General features: G+C 39.5%; 2 protein-coding genes across 3 annotated transcripts; both read left to right on the plus strand.

Annotated features, from left to right (window-relative positions):
- The first annotated feature begins 179 nt into the window (after positions 1 to 179).
- Positions 180 to 16,420, plus strand: clcn7 (chloride channel 7). 2 transcript variants are annotated; one of them, XM_056401996.1, is made up of 25 exons: positions 180 to 419; positions 1,517 to 1,594; positions 3,305 to 3,370; positions 3,764 to 3,829; positions 3,968 to 4,100; positions 4,367 to 4,476; positions 5,082 to 5,162; positions 5,280 to 5,342; positions 5,553 to 5,636; positions 5,892 to 5,985; positions 6,894 to 6,958; positions 7,186 to 7,302; positions 7,393 to 7,447; positions 7,636 to 7,696; positions 8,912 to 9,053; positions 10,117 to 10,210; positions 10,376 to 10,545; positions 11,046 to 11,097; positions 11,408 to 11,535; positions 12,259 to 12,344; positions 12,548 to 12,680; positions 13,131 to 13,190; positions 13,289 to 13,465; positions 14,502 to 14,582; positions 14,721 to 16,420. In XM_056401996.1, exons 1-25 carry the CDS (start codon positions 306 to 308, stop codon positions 14,805 to 14,807), a joined length of 2,397 nt encoding a protein of 798 aa, XP_056257971.1. In that variant the 5' UTR covers positions 180 to 305; the 3' UTR covers positions 14,808 to 16,420. The 2 variants fall into 2 exon arrangements, with proteins under 2 accessions (XP_056257971.1, XP_056257973.1); XM_056401998.1 differs by lacking the exon at positions 1,517 to 1,594.
- A 1,530-nt stretch (positions 16,421 to 17,950) lies between these two features.
- Positions 17,951 to 20,272, plus strand: LOC130185450 (uncharacterized). The gene has a single exon (XM_056401924.1). It carries the CDS (start codon positions 18,008 to 18,010, stop codon positions 19,961 to 19,963), a length of 1,956 nt encoding a protein of 651 aa, XP_056257899.1. The 5' UTR covers positions 17,951 to 18,007; the 3' UTR covers positions 19,964 to 20,272.
- Positions 20,273 to 21,159: the final 887 nt, after the last annotated feature.

Genomic DNA, 21,159 nt, shown 5'->3' on the forward strand with positions numbered 1-21,159 from the left:
TGCAAATAATTTTTCTAATAATACTATTACATGAATAAATGATCTGAATACTTCTTCCACCACTGGTGAAGAAAGGCACTGATGTCTTTGTACACGCTTCAGTTTTAGCCCGTAAACAGCAAAACTACAAATCCCAACATGCAACGCGCCAAACAATTATTTTTGGCCCTGCAAGCGATCCTTACAAAGCGTCACGAGTTACACAGATGATCATGGGGAGATGGGAAATAATAGTTAGCCAGCAAAAACTGCTGTTAATTAAATAATTTAGTGACAGTTAGAAGGGCGAGCTACCGGACGCCACCATGGCCAATATCACCAAGAAAGTGTCGTGGTCCAGCCGAGCCGACGAGTCCGGGCCAGCCGGGGAGGGGACACCGCTGCTCAACGGCTCCGAGCAGCCTAGACTCTCCAGACAGGTACAGCTAGCATGTTGGCTAACGGATAAGCTAACAGCTGTGACTCCTGCAGCAGTACGAAGATGCTGTGTCATTTTTTATTAACAATTCTAAGGTTTTGTTGGGTCATGTGTTTAAATACCGCATGGGTCATCAGCTTGAATTACGAGTTAATGCATTGCCGCATACGCGAAGTTCATTTTTGGGTGTTGTTTTCATGTTTGCAGTCGGGTAATGGATGCAACAAGAAGCTTTGTTTGGGGCGGAATGTAACTGGATGAAAGTTATTAAGTTAGTGTTAATTAAATTACTTACATGATGCATGTACTTAGCTTCAATTATCCAGAAAGATAATATTTTAGAAAGTTTGGAAAAACGAGTCTAGTTTATCATAGCTCACTTGATCTGATGGTGACATTAATAATACCTGTCGCAGGTCATCTGTGCCTGTTATTGGCACATTTTAAATCCTGGAAGGTCGCTGTCAGGATGTTTGAGGGCAGAATAGTATTAAAAACGGAAAATTTCTACCTTTTGATAATTTCATGAACAATTAGACCTGTTGTCTTTAGACTAAATGCAGCTGTTGAGCTAATATAGGAAAACACGGGAAAATCCAACTTCCTTTATTCCTCTAATGTAGCCATCATGACTAGTCAGTTCCTTCCTGCACCATCAGGACCAAAGATGGAAGTAAACTAACTGTACTACATTTCTTTTGTTAATGTAATCACATACCTTTTTACTATATGTTTCCATACTTGAAGTGCTTTTATGAGACTGTAATTAAGTTTTTACTTAATTATTTTGCCTCTCTGGACCTGAAATCACATCCATTACAGAATACAGATGTTATCTGTGTATCGTAAGCATCAGAAAGTGGAACCTATTGTTTTATAACAGCAAGAGTCATTTTTATTACTTTATTTGTGGACTTTATGGTTATAATTTCCAACTTTGCAACTTAAAACGATTTGTTTTTAGCCCTTTTCTCTCTGTCACTTTTAGAAGTCACAAAGATCCCACCCAAGACTTTATATTTTAAATGAACATCAGCTTAGAACCTGCTATACAGAGCCATATATATATATTTCTGTTGCTGTCTTTGATGTCTGTAGCCATCTGAAGGAGGCAGTATATTTCAGATAGGCAGACTCAGCACGGTGGATTTGGAAGAGGAGATAACATCAGATGAGGTAAAGTCTGAGCTTGAAACATTATCGCAGTCTTGTCTCTCTGTGTCTGTCGCTCCTGTTGATCATCACTCCATCAAGACTCTTAGCTGCACTTCTTAGACTCCTGAAACATAGTTAGTTCATCTACTGTAATAATAAAACCTCATGTCATCCAAATCAATGAGAAGCAATCTGCTTGTATCTTGAAATTACACATAAGGTATCAAGTGCCGTGTATAGGGCATTTACAGTTGATAAAGTGTTATTTAGCCTCAGGCTCATCATGTGTGTTTTGTTATGTGTGTCTGGCACAGGAAATCTAGTCTGACCGACTTTGTATCCTCGTGGAGCTTTAAGGCCCGATTTATGAGGTACACTTTGAGATAAAGTTTAGGAATCACACCCTAATTTATTTAATTTAAGATCAGCGTCTTCCTGCTGAATACAGCTAAAGCCTAAGGTGGGAAAGCTGCCACAGAAATGGTCTCATAACTGGCCAAATCGACACAGCAATGATTGACTCATCCAGCGTGCATGAGAAAAGGCACGTGTTTGGAAACTGTCCGATGGTTTCCACTGAAACATTGCAAATGATGAATTTATGGCATTTAGTATTTTGTTTTCAGAAAACTGATTCCCCACACTGGTCACTGATGAAAAAAACAGATACTGTTCAGAGCAACAGGCAGCTTAGCCAACACTTTATCAAAACACTGTGTGCTGTAAATGTGAAGCCGAAGACGCATAAATATGTTTGCTTGAGCCTACAACAGAGTCGGATTTAATCAAGTTTATTTGTACGGCTCTTAACACAGTTATAGTAAGATCAATCAGGCAATATAAAAAACTCATAAAGACAAAGAATGACTTCAAGTCATTTAAATTCATTCGTTCTGCTTCAGGCTATCATCAAGACAACAGCTGTACAGGACCATATGAGTAATGCTTGAGGCTATTTGGGCGTCACCAAGTTTATAGGTCGTTTAATACGTCGCACCCGTTTCCCTCTGTGACAGAAACCATCAGATTCAATTCTGTTTTCACTGGCTGATGGGAATGTCATGCTGTGCATGTGATCTGCTTGATTCTTGTTTGCTGCAAACAGAAGTTTGTTTCCAGTGTGTTTGTGAATGTCGGTTACTTTGTTTAGTTTCTTTAGTCGCTGCGTATTGTGTGGCTGTAGAGATGGGCCACAGCTGTGTGGCAGAAGCCCACTTAACATTGCATGTATATGTGAATTGAAGTACTTTTAAATTGCCTGTAGCTGGCTTGTATGCATGTCGGGATACACTCATTTGCACCAGTATTTCCTTCAATACTAAACAGTCTGCATTAACAAGAACTCTTCCTTTCTTAGCTGTAGACCTGAGTTCTATATCTGAGATTTCTAATCTAAAAGTTCTGGAGGAAACACTGGAGCAGTTTGTCACTGCATCTCCTATCTGCTTCATTATTCATGCACAAGCGAAGTCAAGTTTAAGTCTGTCAAACGTGTCCTCTCTTTGTCTTTGGAAGTGTCTTTTTAGTGTAAAAATACCTTTCTGATGTTGTTTCAAATGCTTGTGAACTTCTGCTGTGCTCACTCCTGTTCTGTCAAAAATGTCTGATTCCCTCTTAAAACTTAGTTCCCAGCTCCTTGCCATCCCTCACATGATTCAACAGGTCAGAGGTCAAAGGTCAGTGTTGGTGTAGTCACCTCTGTTTTTTTTTGTGCATTTTTTTCCCCTTCAGGACTCCCTAAGAGGGCGGCCCAAAGAGATCCCTCACAATGAGAAGCTACTGTCACTTAAATATGAGGTAAGTCTGCCCACTCGCAGAGCAGAATGCTGATTATTAGATGATTCTGGAAACCCTGGATCACAATCAACAATTAATTAAAGCCTCCATGTTTAGGATTTGAAATGTTGCTTCTTTTTGTGAGTCCTTATGTTCCACAATTATGGAAACGATGAAAACAATAAAATCAGTCAGTAACACTAGTATAAAAAATACCCTTCAGACCTGAAACCCAAACCACATGTGGCAACACAAAGGGCAATAATCTTCTTAAGCAGGTTGGAAACTGGCAGCACTTAATGAAATCAGCTTTGTATTACCATATTTTTGATTTGCAATAAGCTTGCTGACATTGACCCAATATAGTGTATACATGCACAGTCAGTAAACATCACTGTATGTGTCTTATTCCAGAGTCTGGACTATGATAACATTGAAAATCAGCTGTTTCTTGAGGAGGAGAGGAGGATGAGTTACATGGTAAGTGGGCTGGGAATCACCTGGAAACATGATATATCACCTTAATATTTTACAGTTTTCATTCTTTTTTTCTCTGCTCTAATTTCATCATCTCTTCTCTGCTGTTTATTCCGTCTCTCCACGCTCACGTGTCCTCAGGGCTTCCGCTGTCTGGAGATCAGTCGCTGGGTGGTCTGTGGTCTAATCGGCTTTCTGACAGGCCTCATCGCCTGTTTCATAGACATCGCAGTGGAGGAGCTGGCTGGGATCAAATACCAAGTGGTCAAAGAGAGTATCCTGAACATTTGTACATGACACACCTAGTCAGGCCAACATGTTAGCACCAGATGACAGGGCTCACCAAGTCATCATATATTTTGATAGAATAGAGTAGCATCTGTTCTTATCTGCCAAGGTGGATGGTTATTCATCCTCCAAGTGTTAACTGTCATTTAACTGGTGTTATAATTGGCCACTAAACAGCTTGGCCATTTTTGGCTAATTCCAGCCGTGTGCTATCAGGATCCCGAGACCTTTCCTTGACCTCTGACCACACAGACATAGAGAAGTTCACAGAGGTGGGCGGCCTGTCTATCTCTCTCCTCCTTTGGGCTGTTCTCAACTCTGCCATTGTCATGGGGGGCGCCATCATAGTTGCATTTTTTGAGGTAAGACTGAAAGGAGAAATAGTTTGACCTTTCTGTAATTATATCAACTTTGGAAACACAACTACTTTCATGTTTCAGTTGTCTTCCTCTTTTGTGTGATTGACAACATTCCTCGAGTGTCAGAATGAATTTTGAAGAAGTTCGGCTAGTTATGCGTCTCATTTACAAGCCATTCAAACTGATGTGGAAATGAAAACTAGTAGCATGTCTGCACTTCAACAGTGTGTAATACTGAAAATATGTAAAAAAAATCCACGTGCTTCTCTATTCCTGCCAGTCCAGTGAGCCACACTTTATCAGGTTGTGGTCAGGGACAGCTGACGTTTTGTTTGGGAACATTATGTTTCCTCCTGCAACCACATTAAAGAGGTAGTTCAGTCGTGGTTTTTATTTCCACAAGTTTGCTATGTCAGCTTTTAATATAATCATGTGATGTTTCATTATACAATATATAAACCACTCTATTACCATATTCACACGCTCAGACATAACTCCTATACACATACATTGTAAGTCACTATGTTTACCACCTATGATATAACTCTCCTCTTTTTCTCTCACCCCCTCTTCCCTTCATCCTCCTCCACCTCATATGTCTCATCCAGCCCATAGCGGCAGGAAGTGGTATCCCTCAGATAAAATGTTACCTGAATGGCGTCAAGGTTCCCAGGGTGGTACGACTCAAGGTACACATAGACAGACACACACACACACACACACACACACATAAAATGCACATATTAATGGATGTACTTGAGCCACTGTTTCGTTATCCTTACATTTTGTGTGTTTGTCCTCCACAGACACTAATGGTGAAAGTGTTCGGTGTTATCTGTTCAGTGGTCGGCGGTCTTGCTGTCGGAAAGGTAAAAACCATCATCAGTGAAAATACAACATGCATAACTTAGATGTCAGATCTGTGTTGTTCAGATTAAGGATGAAGTGACATGATACAAGCTGTGTTTGAGGCCCACTTTAATACTTCATTCGATATGTAAGTGCAAGTTTTTTGATGTTTGAATTCCTGCCAAGAATTTCTTTTCACACCTGTCCTTTGTTTACCCACAATCCATCAGGAAGGGCCCATGATTCATTCTGGTGCTGTTGTAGCTGCAGGTGTCTCCCAGGGCAGGAGTACCTCTTTAAAGAGAGATTTCAAGGTCAGTATGCGTGGCAGTTTTCTGTGCTCTGTGTATGTGTCTTAGGCTACTCAGCAATAGGAAGTATAATATATAATTAGAATTATATTTCTACTTTTAATTGGCGTTACCTTCTTACAAACAGTCATTTGAGATTTCCTCCATTTGAAATATTACTGTTAATTGGTCATGTTTTAAAAATGTCCATGGTCAGGATGCGTTTGTGTGTAAGAAGGATTTATAACTACTGCTAATTGTTGGTGTGTGTGTTTGTAGATCTTTGAATACTTCCGGAGAGACACAGAGAAAAGGGACTTTGTTTCTGCCGGAGCTGCTGCCGGAGTTTCAGCTGCTTTTGGAGCGCCAGTCGGTAAAAACACAGCTGCCTTGCTGGAGCACAGTATAAACATGTTCTTCGTTGTTAATCTGCCTTAGTTGTGTGGACAGTTTAGCTTAGTTAGGCAGCCAACAGTATATCAGTGTGGCTGCATTCCCGAACTAGAAACTTGTTAGGAAACTCCCTCTGAGGTTCTTGTTCTCCAAGGAAAAACAGTGATTGGTGCAGGCTGTGTGTCGTGATGTGATTGATAATGATAATGTTGGAAGATTGTGAGAACTGTGGGAGAAATCAAAGCTAAGGTTTGAGAAAGAAATTGAACTTCTGTTGCTAATTGGATACAGCCTGAAACAAACACACTGTTGAAAGTGCACAGTTGTATTGGTCTGGCCTAACTCACCGTCATCAGCAGGTTTTAATATGTAGCAGTAAAGTTAGTTCTAACATGTTTCTGATTGTGAGCTGTTGTACATCTAGAAACTAGCACCATCAGACCTGTAGCAAACACTGCTGGCTACAGCAGCTAGGAAGCTCATAATGGGCAGTGTCAATTTCACTTTAAAAGAATGAATCATTCATCCATTTCATGCTGCAGATCTTGGTCCAGGTCACGTTCATTTTATCATTAGAAATGACTGCTGGGATATATGCTGCTGGGAAGTACTGAAAAAAACATACTTTGGATGGTATGATTGTAACGCAGGTGCTAAATTATATTCTATGTTTTATCAGAAAGGTCTTTAAAAGTCTTAAATTTAATCTGGAAAGAAATCTGATGGCTGGTTTTTGTGACAGAAAAGCTGCATTATACATATGGTACATATGGAGGATTAATTCCTGTAGATATCACCACTATTAGTGTGGACATGCTTCACAGACTGTTGTCTGTTACTATCATGTGAAAAGACTGGATTTTGTGATTTTGTTTGTTTGTTCAACAGGTGGCGTTCTGTTCTCTCTGGAGGAGGGAGCTTCTTTCTGGAACCAGATGCTGACGTGGAGGATAGTAAGTGACGTCGTCCTGCGCGTAGCCATATTATAAACTCATGATTAATAATCGCATAATGTTGTTGAGTAAATCTAAGCAAGTGGTTTGTTACCACAGTATTGGATACAGAATGAAGTGGTAGGTAGATAGATGAGGATTGTGAATGTTGTTGCATTCGCCGCACCTGTCCTTTTTTAATTTTTAGCTTTTCTGTTTTTTCCTCCCTTTTCTGTTCTTATCTGCAGTTCTTTGCCTCCATGATCTCCACTTTCACCCTGAACTTCTTCCTCAGTATCTATCACAATAATCCCGGAGACCTTTCCAACCCAGGTCTCATCAACTTTGGACGCTTTCAGAGTGATGTGAGAAACTTATATTATAGATCATGTATTTTTCCAGATTTATGCCCCTAGTGAAAGTAAAAGATGACATGTATTTTTGATCTTTCTTAGAGTGTGGCCTATAACCTCTACGAGATTCCCTTGTTCATTGCTATGGGAGCTATAGGTAAAAACACCTTTTTGTTTCCATGAGTAATGTTACTTTCACATATTTCTAACAGCATATTTGATTCTGTTACTTCATAGTTGAATAATTAAGGAGAAGTTCGACTTTTCCCTAACAACTAACTTGTTTTTTTTTTTTGGAAATCTATGTGTCTTTATTTTCTTGCTCTTCATCCCCTTCCTGTGCAGGTGGATTGCTGGGAGCTCTGTTCAATGTTCTTAACTACTGGCTGACCATCTTCAGGATCAGGTAAGGTTTAGAAAGGAATCAAATGCTTATAAGTACAAAACACATCGTTATCAACTTGAGGGAAATGTTTCAAGCAAGTGTCAGGTGAGATATGAGATAATTGTCTTGTGGGTGCCGTGTGCCAACAAAAACAAGACATGGTAGCATGAAAGCTTTGTTGTTGTCTTTCAAAGACAGAGTGAAGTGAGAAATAAGGAAGTTTTCAAGTGAGCAATTAAAACTGTTTCTCAGAATATCAACATCTTGTGATTGAAAAATTAAAAATAGTCACGGTTCAATAACAGATACGAGCACTGGGAGACTGACTTGACACTTGTGGTTCCCTCGATGGTGCATATGTTCATAGTTATTAAGAATAACATGTCTTTTTCAAAAGTTTGACAGTCAATAAGTTCATTGTTAATTAGAATAGATAGAACAATAAAAAATAAATAGAATATTTAATATTATTTTTGTTATCAGGTTTGATTTTTAATTAATTTTTTCAAATAATTTTTTAATTTTTATTAATAACACTAAGAAATAGTCCATCTCTTTTCTGAAGATGTTCAGTCATTTTCTGAATTTAGATTTAATTTAAGCAAATTTGAGGTTGCCCTTGATTATGTCTATGTTTGTGTAACATTAAATTACAATAGTGATTTTGACACCATCTTAAAAGCTACATTAATTATAACTAAATAACTGTAATTAATAACTGTAAATAAATATGTGTAACTAAAGCTTGCAGACTGATAGACCATTAACATCGTGATGTGTGGTGTTTCCAATAAATGACCAATAATCTATAATTATGGTGCAGCAACTGAGGAGAAAGACAAAAAAAATGTATTAATAAAAATATAAAAGCATATATTTTAATAATTGTTGAGATCAACAAAGGACTAAATAATAAAAAAAGAAAATAAAAAGGGAGCAATTGGGAAAAAAAAAAAACAGTAGGAGGGAAAACATTTCCTGCCATATCGTAAGAAGGTGCAAAATGGGTGATTTGGCAGGGAAGCATTATTTTCCACTGAACTGTTTTCATAGCACCCAGAGGTGCCTCGTCACTTGGGAAAGTCCAGACCGAGGCCGACACTACATCAACATATTAGAAGTTTACACAAAGCCATTATGTGTATTTGAAAATGTATAACTTTAGTGCAATCTGATTCTGTGTGTGTGTGTGTGTGTGTGTGTGTGTGTGTGTGTGTGTGTGTGTGTGTGTGTTAGGTACGTCCATCGCCCTTGTTTGCAAGTCATGGAAGCCATGTTGGTTGCTGCAGTGACGGCAACGGTGTCATTCACCATGATCTACTTCTCCAATGACTGTCAGCCGCTGGGGCCAGAGCACACTGAGGAGTATCCACTGCAGGTGCACACACCCACACCTCTGACATGTGTCACCTTTTTTCAGCAGTCTGAAAACAATCTCCCGTCAGCTTCTCTTGATTTGGATGATGATGTGTAATAAAGCTAAAACTGGGCAATAATTCGTTAGCTGGTGTCACAAGCACAGTCATGCATCATATTTAAAGTGGACTATGTGTTCGATATGCATGATTTAGCAAATTAGACGCGTGCAGATTCAGATAAGATGTACCCCTCTCACAGTGCGTAAGTCTATTTTTGATCAGATGGTACAGTTTCAGCTCAGTAAGCGTAACCAGCAGTAAATGTCATGAGAACAATGCTGATAGTATGACACTTTTCTTTCACCAAGAGTTTGAGATTTACGGTTCTGAGTGAAATGTGTGAGAGCTACTGGATGGATGTAATTTGGTCACATTCATGTCCCTCTAGGATTAGTGGTAATATCATCAGGGCAACATTTTCATTTGTCCAAAACTAACAACATTCTTTTCAGCCACAAATGTACTTTGGTTTTGGACCTAATTAGCAAATGTTAGCATGCTAACATCCTAAACTAAGATGGTGAACATAGTAAACATTATATATCCTTAACATTAGTGTGTTAGCTTTATCATTGTGAGCATATTAGCATGCTAAATCATAGCTTTACAGAGCTGCTTGCATGGCTGTGGACTCTTTGCCTTGTTCAAATACTAGAAGCAGTGCTACATAAATAAATAGCAAATATTACATCTTGGTGAGTTAGTTTTTCTCATATTTTATTAGATACATTATGGGACAGATGAAATATTGAGCAGAGACAGAAATAACGTGAAAAAGGAAAGATTCAAATCAAGGACATGTTTACATTTAATGCACTTTTGACTACTGATCCATGACAACACCAAATATGATTTGTAATCCTTCACTGATCCATATCTGTGTTAAAGCCCTGTGTTTTTAGAATCATGTCAGCTGGTAGATGGCACTTAAAAACTTCATCCAAGACACAGTGAGAGATGGACTCTTAGTGTCTCTCCTTCTTTCTCTTGTTTTGTCTCTCTCATCATTTTCTCTTTTTCTAGTTGTTCTGTGCAGATGGAGAGTATAACTCCATGGCAACAGCCTTCTTCAACACTCCTGAGAGAAGTGTCCGCAGTCTCTTCCACAACCAGCCAGGTAACGCTGTGCTAAAGTAGAGGAAGCTTGCTGAAATAAACAAGTGATATGTAGAAGCAAGTGCACTGTTTTCTCACGTTGCTCACTGTGTATATGGATCTATGTGCAGGGAAGCATATGGAATCATTCTCTTAGTCACCTCTTGATTTATTTATTTATTTTTAGGAAGCTACAATCCTCTGACCCTGGGCTTGTTCACTCTGACCTATTTCTTCTTGGCGTGTTGGACCTACGGCCTGGCAGTGTCTGCTGGAGTTTTCATCCCGTCTTTACTAATTGGAGCAGCCTGGGGGAGATTGTGTGGTATACTGCTAGCCTCCATCACCTCTTTCTCGGTTAGTGTAGTATGCTTTGATCTGTAGGATCAAGTTCAAGTTGGTGTCTTCGTTTATAATGTTTAAAATAAAACTGGGTCTCTTTTCTTGGCATCCTTTATATTGTTCTGCTCTCCAGTTGAGCCTGTGTGTTTAGGGAGGCTGTAACAACCTTATTGAACCTGATGTGTGTTATTTGGCTACGTAACTATAAAACCTCTGTGCTACTTACTGCCAAAGCTCACTTTTGTAAAAATGTGCTGTGTTTTCCATATTGTAATTAGCATGCATTTTAATTTTTAATTATTTCTTTTTACCTTTTGCTTAAACTTGAGAGCAGTGCTCAGCTCATTTCACTGTTTCAGCTGTTAGCTGACATTCACACTTGTTTTCACAGCTGAATGTTGCCTTTACAAAAGAAGAAAATAACAAATGAATTAAAAAATATATACATTTAGCTAATAACATACATGATCAAATAGGGAATGCTGTTTTTACTCTTGCTGTGTGTGTTTTGTTAGATCTGGGCTGACCCTGGTAAATATGCCTTGATTGGAGCTGCAGCTCAGTTAGGTGAGTGACTGTAAACTCACTCTCTCTCTCTCTCTATATATATATATATATATATATATATATATATATATATATATATATATATAGTTCTTGTTTAGCTTTGAGTGTGTAGCAGGAAATAAGAAATGGACCAACCAATCACAATGAGCTGTGAATACTACATTGTCTTTCCACTTCAAACTCTTTTTTTTTAATTATCCACAATAACTAATTTTTTAAAGAATCTATTCTGTTAAATGCTTTGTAAAACTTTTGATATCAATCTAAGATAAAAAGTTTAGTACCAGTAATAATGCAATGCTTTCCTCAGGTGGCATTGTGAGGATGACTCTCAGTCTGACTGTCATCATGGTGGAGGCTACAGGAAATGTCACATACGGCTTTCCCATCATGCTCGTCCTCATCACTGCCAAGATAGTAGGAGACTACTTTGTAGAAGTGAGTAAAGAGGCAGAGACACACACTTTGTGCCCACCTCCCTGTATGGCCCATTTGTTCACCACAGAATTCAACACAGAAAGGAGGAACCAACAAAAGGTCCCACAGTTTTTCATGTACAGAACACACACTCACTCACTCACTCACTCACTCACTCACTCACACACACACACACACACACACACAGTCGAATGAAGTGGAGGAGCTACTTACAGTTAAACTTGTAGCTGGTGGTGGACTGGCTCCAGAGGAATAGAAAAATAAATCTGACAAAAGATTTTTTTCCTCCTCTTCATGAAGTTTAGTTGCCATCGTCATTCTAAATTCCCAGGCGTTCAACAGTGCACATTTATGGTGGCTTTTCCTGTTGGTATAAAACAGTCAAGTGTTTATTTCTTGTATAATATCTGCAAAAACAACAAACAATAAGTATAGCTGCAACAATTGAACAGAAAATGAATTGGTATCTATTGTGGTAACTGTGATAAGTTGTTTGTCGTTTTTCAAGAAAAAAAAAGGCAAATATTCTTTGATTACAGCTTCTCAAATGTGACAATTTCCTGCATTAATCAAAAGAAATAATCATCACATAAACCAATAATTAAAATAATGTCTGGTTTAATTCCAAAGTTAGGTACAGTATATAGAGCACACTCTGTACAGACAGTGTGCAATATGAATTGGGATAAAGGCCGTGTCTGTAACCCGTCTCCTCTGCTTTAGGGTCTGTATGACATCCACATTAAGCTGCAGAGTGTTCCCTTCCTTCACTGGGAGGCTCCTGCCACCTCCCACTGGCTGACTGCCAGGTAAGGTCCTGTCTGATTTGTGTGAGAGACATTTTGATTGGATGACTCTTATATTTAAAACATCCGGGGGTGTGAGTTTTTTGCCAGTTTGCGTTTTCTTATTCTGTCATTACGTTTGCTAATATTTCTTTGTCATGTCACCATCATCATCCTCGCTGTTACTCTTCCTCTTTGCATCTCCTCCCCCTATATCCCCCATCCAGAGAGGTGATGAGTTCTCCAGTCACCTGTTTAAACAGGATAGAGAAGGTGGGAACCATTGTGGACACCCTTAGCAACACATCCACCAATCACAACGGCTTTCCTGTCGTCGTGCAGGTTTCTGGTAGTGATGAGGTACTGTATGATCTCTTGTGTGCTGTTATTGAAATTTTGTTATGTTTATTACGCATAGTCATTAATATGAATATTTAATATCTCCCACACAGTACTTTCTATATTGACATAATTGGTCCCTCTCAAGATGCCTTTATTTATTTATTTACTAATGATCAGTATTTATTTAGAGATGTGTTTGAAACCCTTATAACCGCTGCTACTGCTCACTTCCTCCTCATAAGGAATATACTTTTGAGTTCCCATTCTGTAGGGAATGAATACATTTGGAAGTAAATTGATGACAAGCACATGAAGCACATAATCACAATAACTCAAAGACAGTTCCTGGCATCCTAGACTAATAATACTGTTTCACAAAGGAGTTTAATTTTATAAATGAGCCTCAGTGCAAACAGAAACTGTTTCTTTCATTAATCACACCTTCATTTGTTCTTCTCTCCTGTTCAGCCAGCAAAACTCTGTGGGCTCATCCTCCGCTCTCAACTCATTGTTCTTCTCAAGCACAAGGTAACATCATCAACAGAAGGAAGATGATGACAATATTCTTAGATAAATCATTGTGACATTTTAATCACTCACTTTTTGCTCTTGCTCTGTCCTGGCAGGTTTTTGTGGAGTTGGCCCGGTCCCGGCTGACCCACAGGAAGCTGCAGTTGAAAGACTTCAGGGACGCCTATCCCCGCTTCCCCCCAATCCAGAGCATCCATGTCTCCCAGGATGAGAGGGAGTGTATGATGGACCTCACTGAGTTTATGAACGCAACACCTTACACAGTACCACAGGTAATACACACACACACACACACACACACACACACAGACATAGTGCACTCCAATAGTGCAGATTTCATTTCTATGAAGATTATAATTTGAAACTGGTTACAGTGATTCCAAGTCATAAAATGTTTAAATATATGGTCCCTATTGAAGGCCACAATTTTATTACAACGGGAACAACCTGAAAACATAATGCAGCCATGACTGTCACTAATGAGAACGCAATATCTCAGTGGGATTCCACTTACTGTGAGCAAGGTTTTGTAGCTTATTTTCAAAGTAGTCTAGGAAATCTGAAAATTCTCAGAAGTCCATGTGTTTGTTTTGAGAACTGTGCAAAGTGGAGATTGTGCTGGTGGACTGTTATGCCTCCATTATGTTTTCATGTTGTCCCGTCTGTTTCATTCTCGTGAACCCAATATCTCTGTAAAGCCTTGCAGGAATTTCTTCAAATTTGGAACAAACATTTACTTGGACTCAAGGATTAAGTGATTAGAAATTACTGGTCAAAGGTCACTGTGACCTCACAAAACATGTTTATGGACACTCACAAATTCATATGCTAATTATGACACAATATAACACAAATAGGGTAAAATAATGGAGTGATGTCATTTTATATCCAAAAAAATCAAAGGTCATCTTCACTACAACATCATATTAAATTCCTTCAAAAGTCTTCACTACATATATTAAATGAGTCTGGACAGACATGGATGTAAACTGCAACTTGACTGATTGACAGAGCCATACAACCACGAGTAAATTGTACTTGTTAATCAGAATCTTTTTTCTCGGTGTAAATTGTTAAATGCAAAGTTTCAGGCTTGTAATGTCTACACTGCCCTGTTGTTGTTTTTTATTTTTTTCACTACTGTAATTGTTGGGCTGGTGAAGTTTAGTTTGGTTTTTCTCTTTCTCAGTTTCCTTGTCCCTTGTAATTTTTTTTCTCTCTTTGAAAACCCTCTTAAGTTTGTTTGCTGTAAAGTTTAAAAGTAAAGTATAAATGAAGTTGAACTTAGATGAGGCTGTTTGTTTGCAGGAAACGTCTCTTCCTCGTGTGTTTAAGCTATTCAGAGCTCTGGGACTCAGACACCTGGTTGTAGCGGATGATGAGAACAGGGTAAGAGTGTGTTCTCGTCTATCCCTATATGTCTTGTTTTATTTTCCTGTGTGTCCTCTTCTTTATGTTTGACAAGACGATAACGACGACGACAACGGTGGTTCTGACCTTACACTTTTTGTTTGTGACCCTCTGCAGGTGGTTGGACTGGTGACCAGGAAAGACTTGGCCAGATATCACCTGGGCAAACATGGACTGGAGGAACTTCAGCTGGCTCAGACATAGTACACACACGCACACACGCACACACACACGCACACACACATACATGAACTGTGACCACCTGATGCCTCATAAAGCTGTTGACCACCAGCTATGCAGCCCAAAAGGATACTATTGAGGGCGAAGAGATCACTTTTATTTTTTGATGCCAAAAATTTGTCACCAAGACAACACACGGCATCCCCCTCCCCATTAACAAGCCTGGGATATCAAGAGAAAGTCACATTTAAATGTCTTAACTGCTCTTGGTGTAAAAATGATTTACAGTCACAGGATCTGAGCGCCGGTTTTATCCAAGACCTCCGTTATTAGTTTCAGTTTCTTTTTGGCGGCTGATGTGCTGAGGCATCAAATGACAGTTTAGCACAGGACTGTTAGAAAAATGATTGGAGTTTCATATGTTTTCATAGACCTCATTCAAGACATTTTATGAGTGGGGTAAAATGAATTGAATCGATAAAAATAAAATGAATCATAATAGTAAATAATAAAAATGAATGGTAATAATGATACATTTGAGGAACCTAGGTGAGAAAAGTCAGTTTGATCTGTGTTAACTGGAAAACAGAAAACCTTTTCCTTTGTTTTGTTCATAAAAGCATCAGCACACGTCTCTCTGTCTGTTCTTACTCAATGTCACACAAACACTAGCTTGTTAGTTCCCTTATAAGTAATGTGATAATGCAGTGATACATTATTAATCATTGGGATCATTGGATCCATCAATTCATTCCCTATATGGAAACCCTGATTAATTATATTTTTAAATAATTCAGGTGGATGCGTTTTATGTCTTGCTATTGAACCGGACAACAAGACATTTAAACTGGTTTGTGGTGAAAATGATTTGAAGTTGAGTGAGTGTTCGTGTTCAGGAGTCAGAAATTCACAATTCATTTTAAGGTTTTCTTTGGCAATGTTTGCAAATTTAGTATTTTCCAATTTTTTTTTGTGTAGTTTTGCACTGAAAGAATGTTATTTATTGTTGATGATGACTACTTTTTTTTTAGTTTTAAGTTTATGGTTTGCAAAGAAAGTCTGTGTTTCACATCACATAACAAGATTCAAGAAAGAAGAGGCAATTTGATGGTCACCTGATTGTTTGACATTTGTCTGATTTGGGCACAAGATGCAGTTTGAGGAAGTTTGAGCAAGAGACAGATGTGTCAGTACATATAGATACAGATCCTCCTTCCTCTTTGTCTTTCTACAGTGGGGTCCAAAAGTGAGAGACCACTTCCCCATTCAAGTGAATGGGAAAGTGGTTTACCAAGGATTGTCCCCTGTGAAGCTCTGTGTGAATGTAAAACTTTGTTTACCACGCATCTGCTCTTTGAACTAATCAGTTTATCCTTGCATTACGCAGCCAGGCTACCGCACAAAATACAAATATTCTGATTTATAATTATTTTATTATTATTTGTAAATCTAACACTTCTTCAATTACCAGTGTTAATTGTTTACGTTGTGCACTTCATTGTTTCTACACTTTGATTTGGTCTCCTTTTGTGGTCTTTGTTGAACAGTTAAAATGTTAAAATATTGACTATGCTCTATTTTATAACCACTGGATGAGCCTTTTGTGAATTAATAAAGTTGAAATATATCTATTGTAATATGAGTTTGATGTCTGTTTGATTGCAAGAAATACACTATCATATATAGCAAAAAAATAAATATATGAGCACTGTCAATCATTTCTCACACACACACACACACACACACACACACACGCACACGCACACGCACACACACACACACACACACACACACACTAATCCCTAAAAGTTCTTCTCTCTGTCTCCACTAGATGTCAGAAAAGGTTTGGATAAGAACAGTCAGTGCCGTGGAGAGACTTACCCAGAGATGCCAAATTACTCAACTGCCAACAATCAATGTCCCATTTTATATTAATATTGCTGGTAAGTGGCAGTCCATGATCCAGTCTAGTCCAAAGTACAGGTATTAAATGCAGCAAAGTTACAGATCACATAACAGTAGCCTCACAAAGTATTGTGACACAAAGGAAGAGTGACCATCTCAGCAGCTCTACATCAACCAGGCCTTTATGGTAAAGTGTGGCCAAACATAAGTCAGACTATTTCACTGCTGCCATTTTTTTTTTTTTTTTTTTTTTTTTTAAAGATAAATGTGCTTTAATGTTGCACATTAATCTTTCTGGCTCCACTGGATTAAAATGGAGGCCCCGCTCTATATTTATGTGTAACACGAGGCGATCGTAGAACGGTTCAGGTTCATAAAAGGGAACGTGAAGTTACCTGTGAGTCTCTTGAACTTATGTTTATTAAAAACATGACATGGTGTCAGAAATTCAGTGAGCCCACGTCAGGACGGTACATCTACCGTACTAAAAACCTCCTGAACAAGGCAAGGGACCCCTACCTGACTCTACTCGCCTACAGAGCCACACCTCTCCAGTGTAGACACAGCCCAGCTCAACATCATATGGGCCAACGTCTCTGCACCACGGTGCCAACTTTTCCCTCTCAGCTGGCTCCTGCCCTGCCAAACAGCATTACTTTCACTTTAAAGGAAAATGAGAAAGGGATGTAAGATGCTGCAAACTATGACAGGCGTCACCGTGCCAAAAATCTGCCCTGTCACCAGGAGAACGGCTATGGGTGGTGGATGAAAAGATAACTGGGACTGTTCTCCAAAACCACTCCACTCCGAGGTCGTACTTGGTGGATGTACCTGGGGGTGGTGAGACACAACCGTCAGCACCTGATACCCCTACACACATCTGCTCGAGACAGAGGTCTCCACCACAGCAACAAACCTGAGGGCCAACTCCTGAGGGGGTTCACATGTCACCTGCTGTGGTACCCACAGTCTCTCCAGCTGAGACTCCCACTCCCAGAGCTACGTCTGGGAGAGCCAGACTAATGTGAAGAACAACCAATGTCAGACGGGCAATAGGCCCAGGAGGCACTGGAATGTGATGATGTCACAGCATAAAAACATTGAATACATAAATGCTAAACACTCGGAAGTGATGTCATACAGGGAATAGGCCAAGATCAAAGGCACTGGAATGTGATGATGTCACAGTATAGAAACACTATACATAAACGCTAAATGTCAAAACAGCCCAGTTTTAAGTCCAACGTTTGACTTAAAGAGGAGTTGCTTAAATTCTTAGTGTAGTCTGTGTATTAACGAGAATCAGTCCTGATCTGAAGATGTCTGTGAACGAACAAGACAAAATTGAACATCCTCCAAAAAGGCACTTGCTCTTCTTGGCAAAAGAGAAAGCAGTGCATGACATACAAGTGGAGATGACCAGTTCAAAGATTATGAAGCTGGACAGGGCCATGGCAGCAGAGAGACGACAAATAAAATGCCTTGAAAAAAAGATTGCGACAACAGAGTATGTAACCGAAGAGTACCTCCAGAGGACTGAAAAAAAAGCTGCAGATGCAGAAGCATTTTATGAAAAACAGCAGGCATTAAAACAGGAGAAGAATGCTGTCATTAAGACGTTACAAGATGAAATAGAGGCCATAAAAAATAAATATGCCAACGATAAGGAGACATTGGAAAAATATAAAAGATACAAAAGCCTTATGTGCAAGGTGATGACTTCAGAGTGGGTGAATGCCCAGGCAGAAAAGATGAAAAAACTGGGCACAAATTCTAAAACGACTGGTGACAGCTCAGAATCTGAGAAGCAAGAGAAACCACAAATTGAATCTGAAAATGTATTTGATATAGTGGCGCATCTGAGCGAGCAGAACATGTCCCTGATTGATAGGGCCAACAAGGAAAGTGTCGCATTTGCCCATGTCCAGCGTGACTATGACAACACATGGAAGAAAATAAAAGAGATAGATGACAAACAAACATTGCAGATAAATGAGTGCAGTGAGGAACTTGAAAAACTAAAGAAGAGAGCCTTCTATCTCAATAGGATGATTTTAATCCATGAGTCTTTAAAAACAGCAAACGAGGATGCTATGTTGCATGCGCTTGGCTTGAAGGTGATAAAAGTGTATTGCAGAGTAGTGAATGGGCGACCGAACTGCCTCACCACCCTGGAGATGCTGTGTAGCATTGAACACCAAGTTTCATTACTGCTCGACCTAATTGAGCAACTCCCTGAAGAAATCTGGGAAAAAATGAAGAAGATCAAGCAGAATAGGAAGAGGCAGATGATCCATGAGAAAAAGCTGAGACTAGAGATGGAGAGAGAGAATGAAAAGCGGAGGAAGTGCGATCAAAGAATTGTGGGTAAAAAAAAGAAAACAGGTACAAGAAAACTGAGACCCAAATGTTTCTCTGGCTGGAAGGACACAGACGACGACGATGAGGACTTCAAGTTACTAGATGGGCTTATTTGGGACATGAAGGAAACCAAAGAGAAGCCAGGCGGTGCCACTCTAGAACTATGGGAGGAGTGGGGATTTGGCGAGGAAATGGCTCCAAGAGATGTCGAACTGGTAAAGCAGTGGGAAAAGGAGAAGAGTAATGCAAGTGCACATGGACAGAAGAAGATGGAAGAGAGACAGCAGAAGAACCTGGCAATTAGGTCTGAAGACAAAGGCAGGGACCAGCACAATTTGAAGCTGACCCGTTCAACTGGAGGTCCCGCTTTTAGTGTGGACGGGTTCAGTCATCTCTATGCTGTCCCCCCCGATCCTCCAATGAAAATTTCCTGGCCTAAACCTTTGAAAATTATAAAAAATACTAAAAAACCTCAGGCCAAATGTGAAGAGACCAGAGGCATCCATTGGCAATGTACCTGCCGCCCCTCTGCACCTGTCGTCTCCAAGAAGAGTGCTGCAATAACTAAGCCTGTCTGTGTCCATGGACAGAAGAAACAAAAGAAGGAGCAGAAGAACCTGCCAATCAGGTCTGAAGACACAGACACGGACCAGCACAATCTGGGGCCGACCTGCCTGCCACCCATAATCGAAACAGGTAAAGCTGCAGAGGATTCAACTGGAGGTCCCACTTTTGAATTGGACGGATTCAGTGATGTCAGTTCTGCTACCAGCAAGCCACTGCAGAAAATTTCCTGGGCTAAACCTCTGACTATTGAACAGCAGCCGAATCATGAAGAACTGGAGCCCAAACGTGAAGAGACCAGAAGCAACGAGCCCCAACATACCTGCCACCCCTCTGCCAATCAGGTCTGAAGACACAGACAGGGACCAGCACAATATGGGGCCGACCCGCCTGCCACCCATTATCAAAAAGGGTAAAGCTGTAGAGGATTCAACTGGAGGTTCTACATCTGTCTGTAAGCCCCAGCAGCCCTTTGCAGCGCCTTCAAACACTTGTCTCCCGCCCATTTGAAATGCTGTTAAGCAGAAGTCCAAAAACTAATGATCTGGACAAGCCTAATATCCTTAATTCTTACCCTTTCTTTACCTTATTTCCCTTCTTTCCCTTCCCGCCCTCTCTCTCCCTCCCTCCCTCTCTCTCTCTCTCTCTCCTTCCCTCTCTCTGCCCCCCCATACAAGCAATGTTAATTCTGTTAAAACTAAAACATAATAAAAAAATAAAAATAAAAAACAAATTATAAAAAAATGTGATGTTCTTATATCTGTAAAACCATGTGAGCATGTCAGAAACCTGGGTGTGGTTTTAGATACCGGTCTCTACTTCCAAAAGCACATCTCTAATATTTTTAAGACTGTCTTTTCTCATCTTAGAATTTTTTTTTTGACATCAACCGGATGTTGATTTCTTACTAAAATTTAATATCAGATCAATGTTGGATGTTGATGTCAAACAAATGTTGGGTTTTGACGTCAACCCGATTTTCATTTCCAACTAAAATTTGATGTCTGTCCAACGTTAGAGTCCAACGCCTTTGTGACGTTACATTGACGTCCTGCTGGGTTATTAATGTTGGAATTAACTACACAACAACGACACAACGCTTTTGATTTGAAATGACTTTTTTATATTCTGTTTTTTTCCAAAGTCAATGAGAAATCGTGTTGAATAATTGTGATCTCAATATTGATTAAAATAATTGTGATTATTATTTTTGCCATAATTGAGCAGCCCTAAGCTGACTATAGAGGCGACAGCTTAAAGAGTAACAAAGCCTTTCTGTCACTGAATTATTACCTACCCAGGAGGTAATTTCTCTGGTTCTGTTTGTTTGAGTATATCTCAGAGAACGTTTTAACATTTTCTATTGAAATAGTCCTTTTTCTCGGTTCTGTTCAAGTGTCCCAGTACGCTGTGACAGTGTGAACAACACCAGAATTAAAGTTATTATTCACACCTGTGCTTTTCCTAGTGACATGTCCGATGAGTTGATCAGTTAGTTTCATTGCTCAACAGAAAATGAATCGCCACCTCTTTTGATAACAGATAC

The sequence above is a fragment of the Seriola aureovittata genome, chromosome 17 (genome assembly GCF_021018895.1).
Source record: "Seriola aureovittata isolate HTS-2021-v1 ecotype China chromosome 17, ASM2101889v1, whole genome shotgun sequence".
Lineage (NCBI taxonomy): Eukaryota > Metazoa > Chordata > Actinopteri > Carangiformes > Carangidae > Seriola > Seriola aureovittata.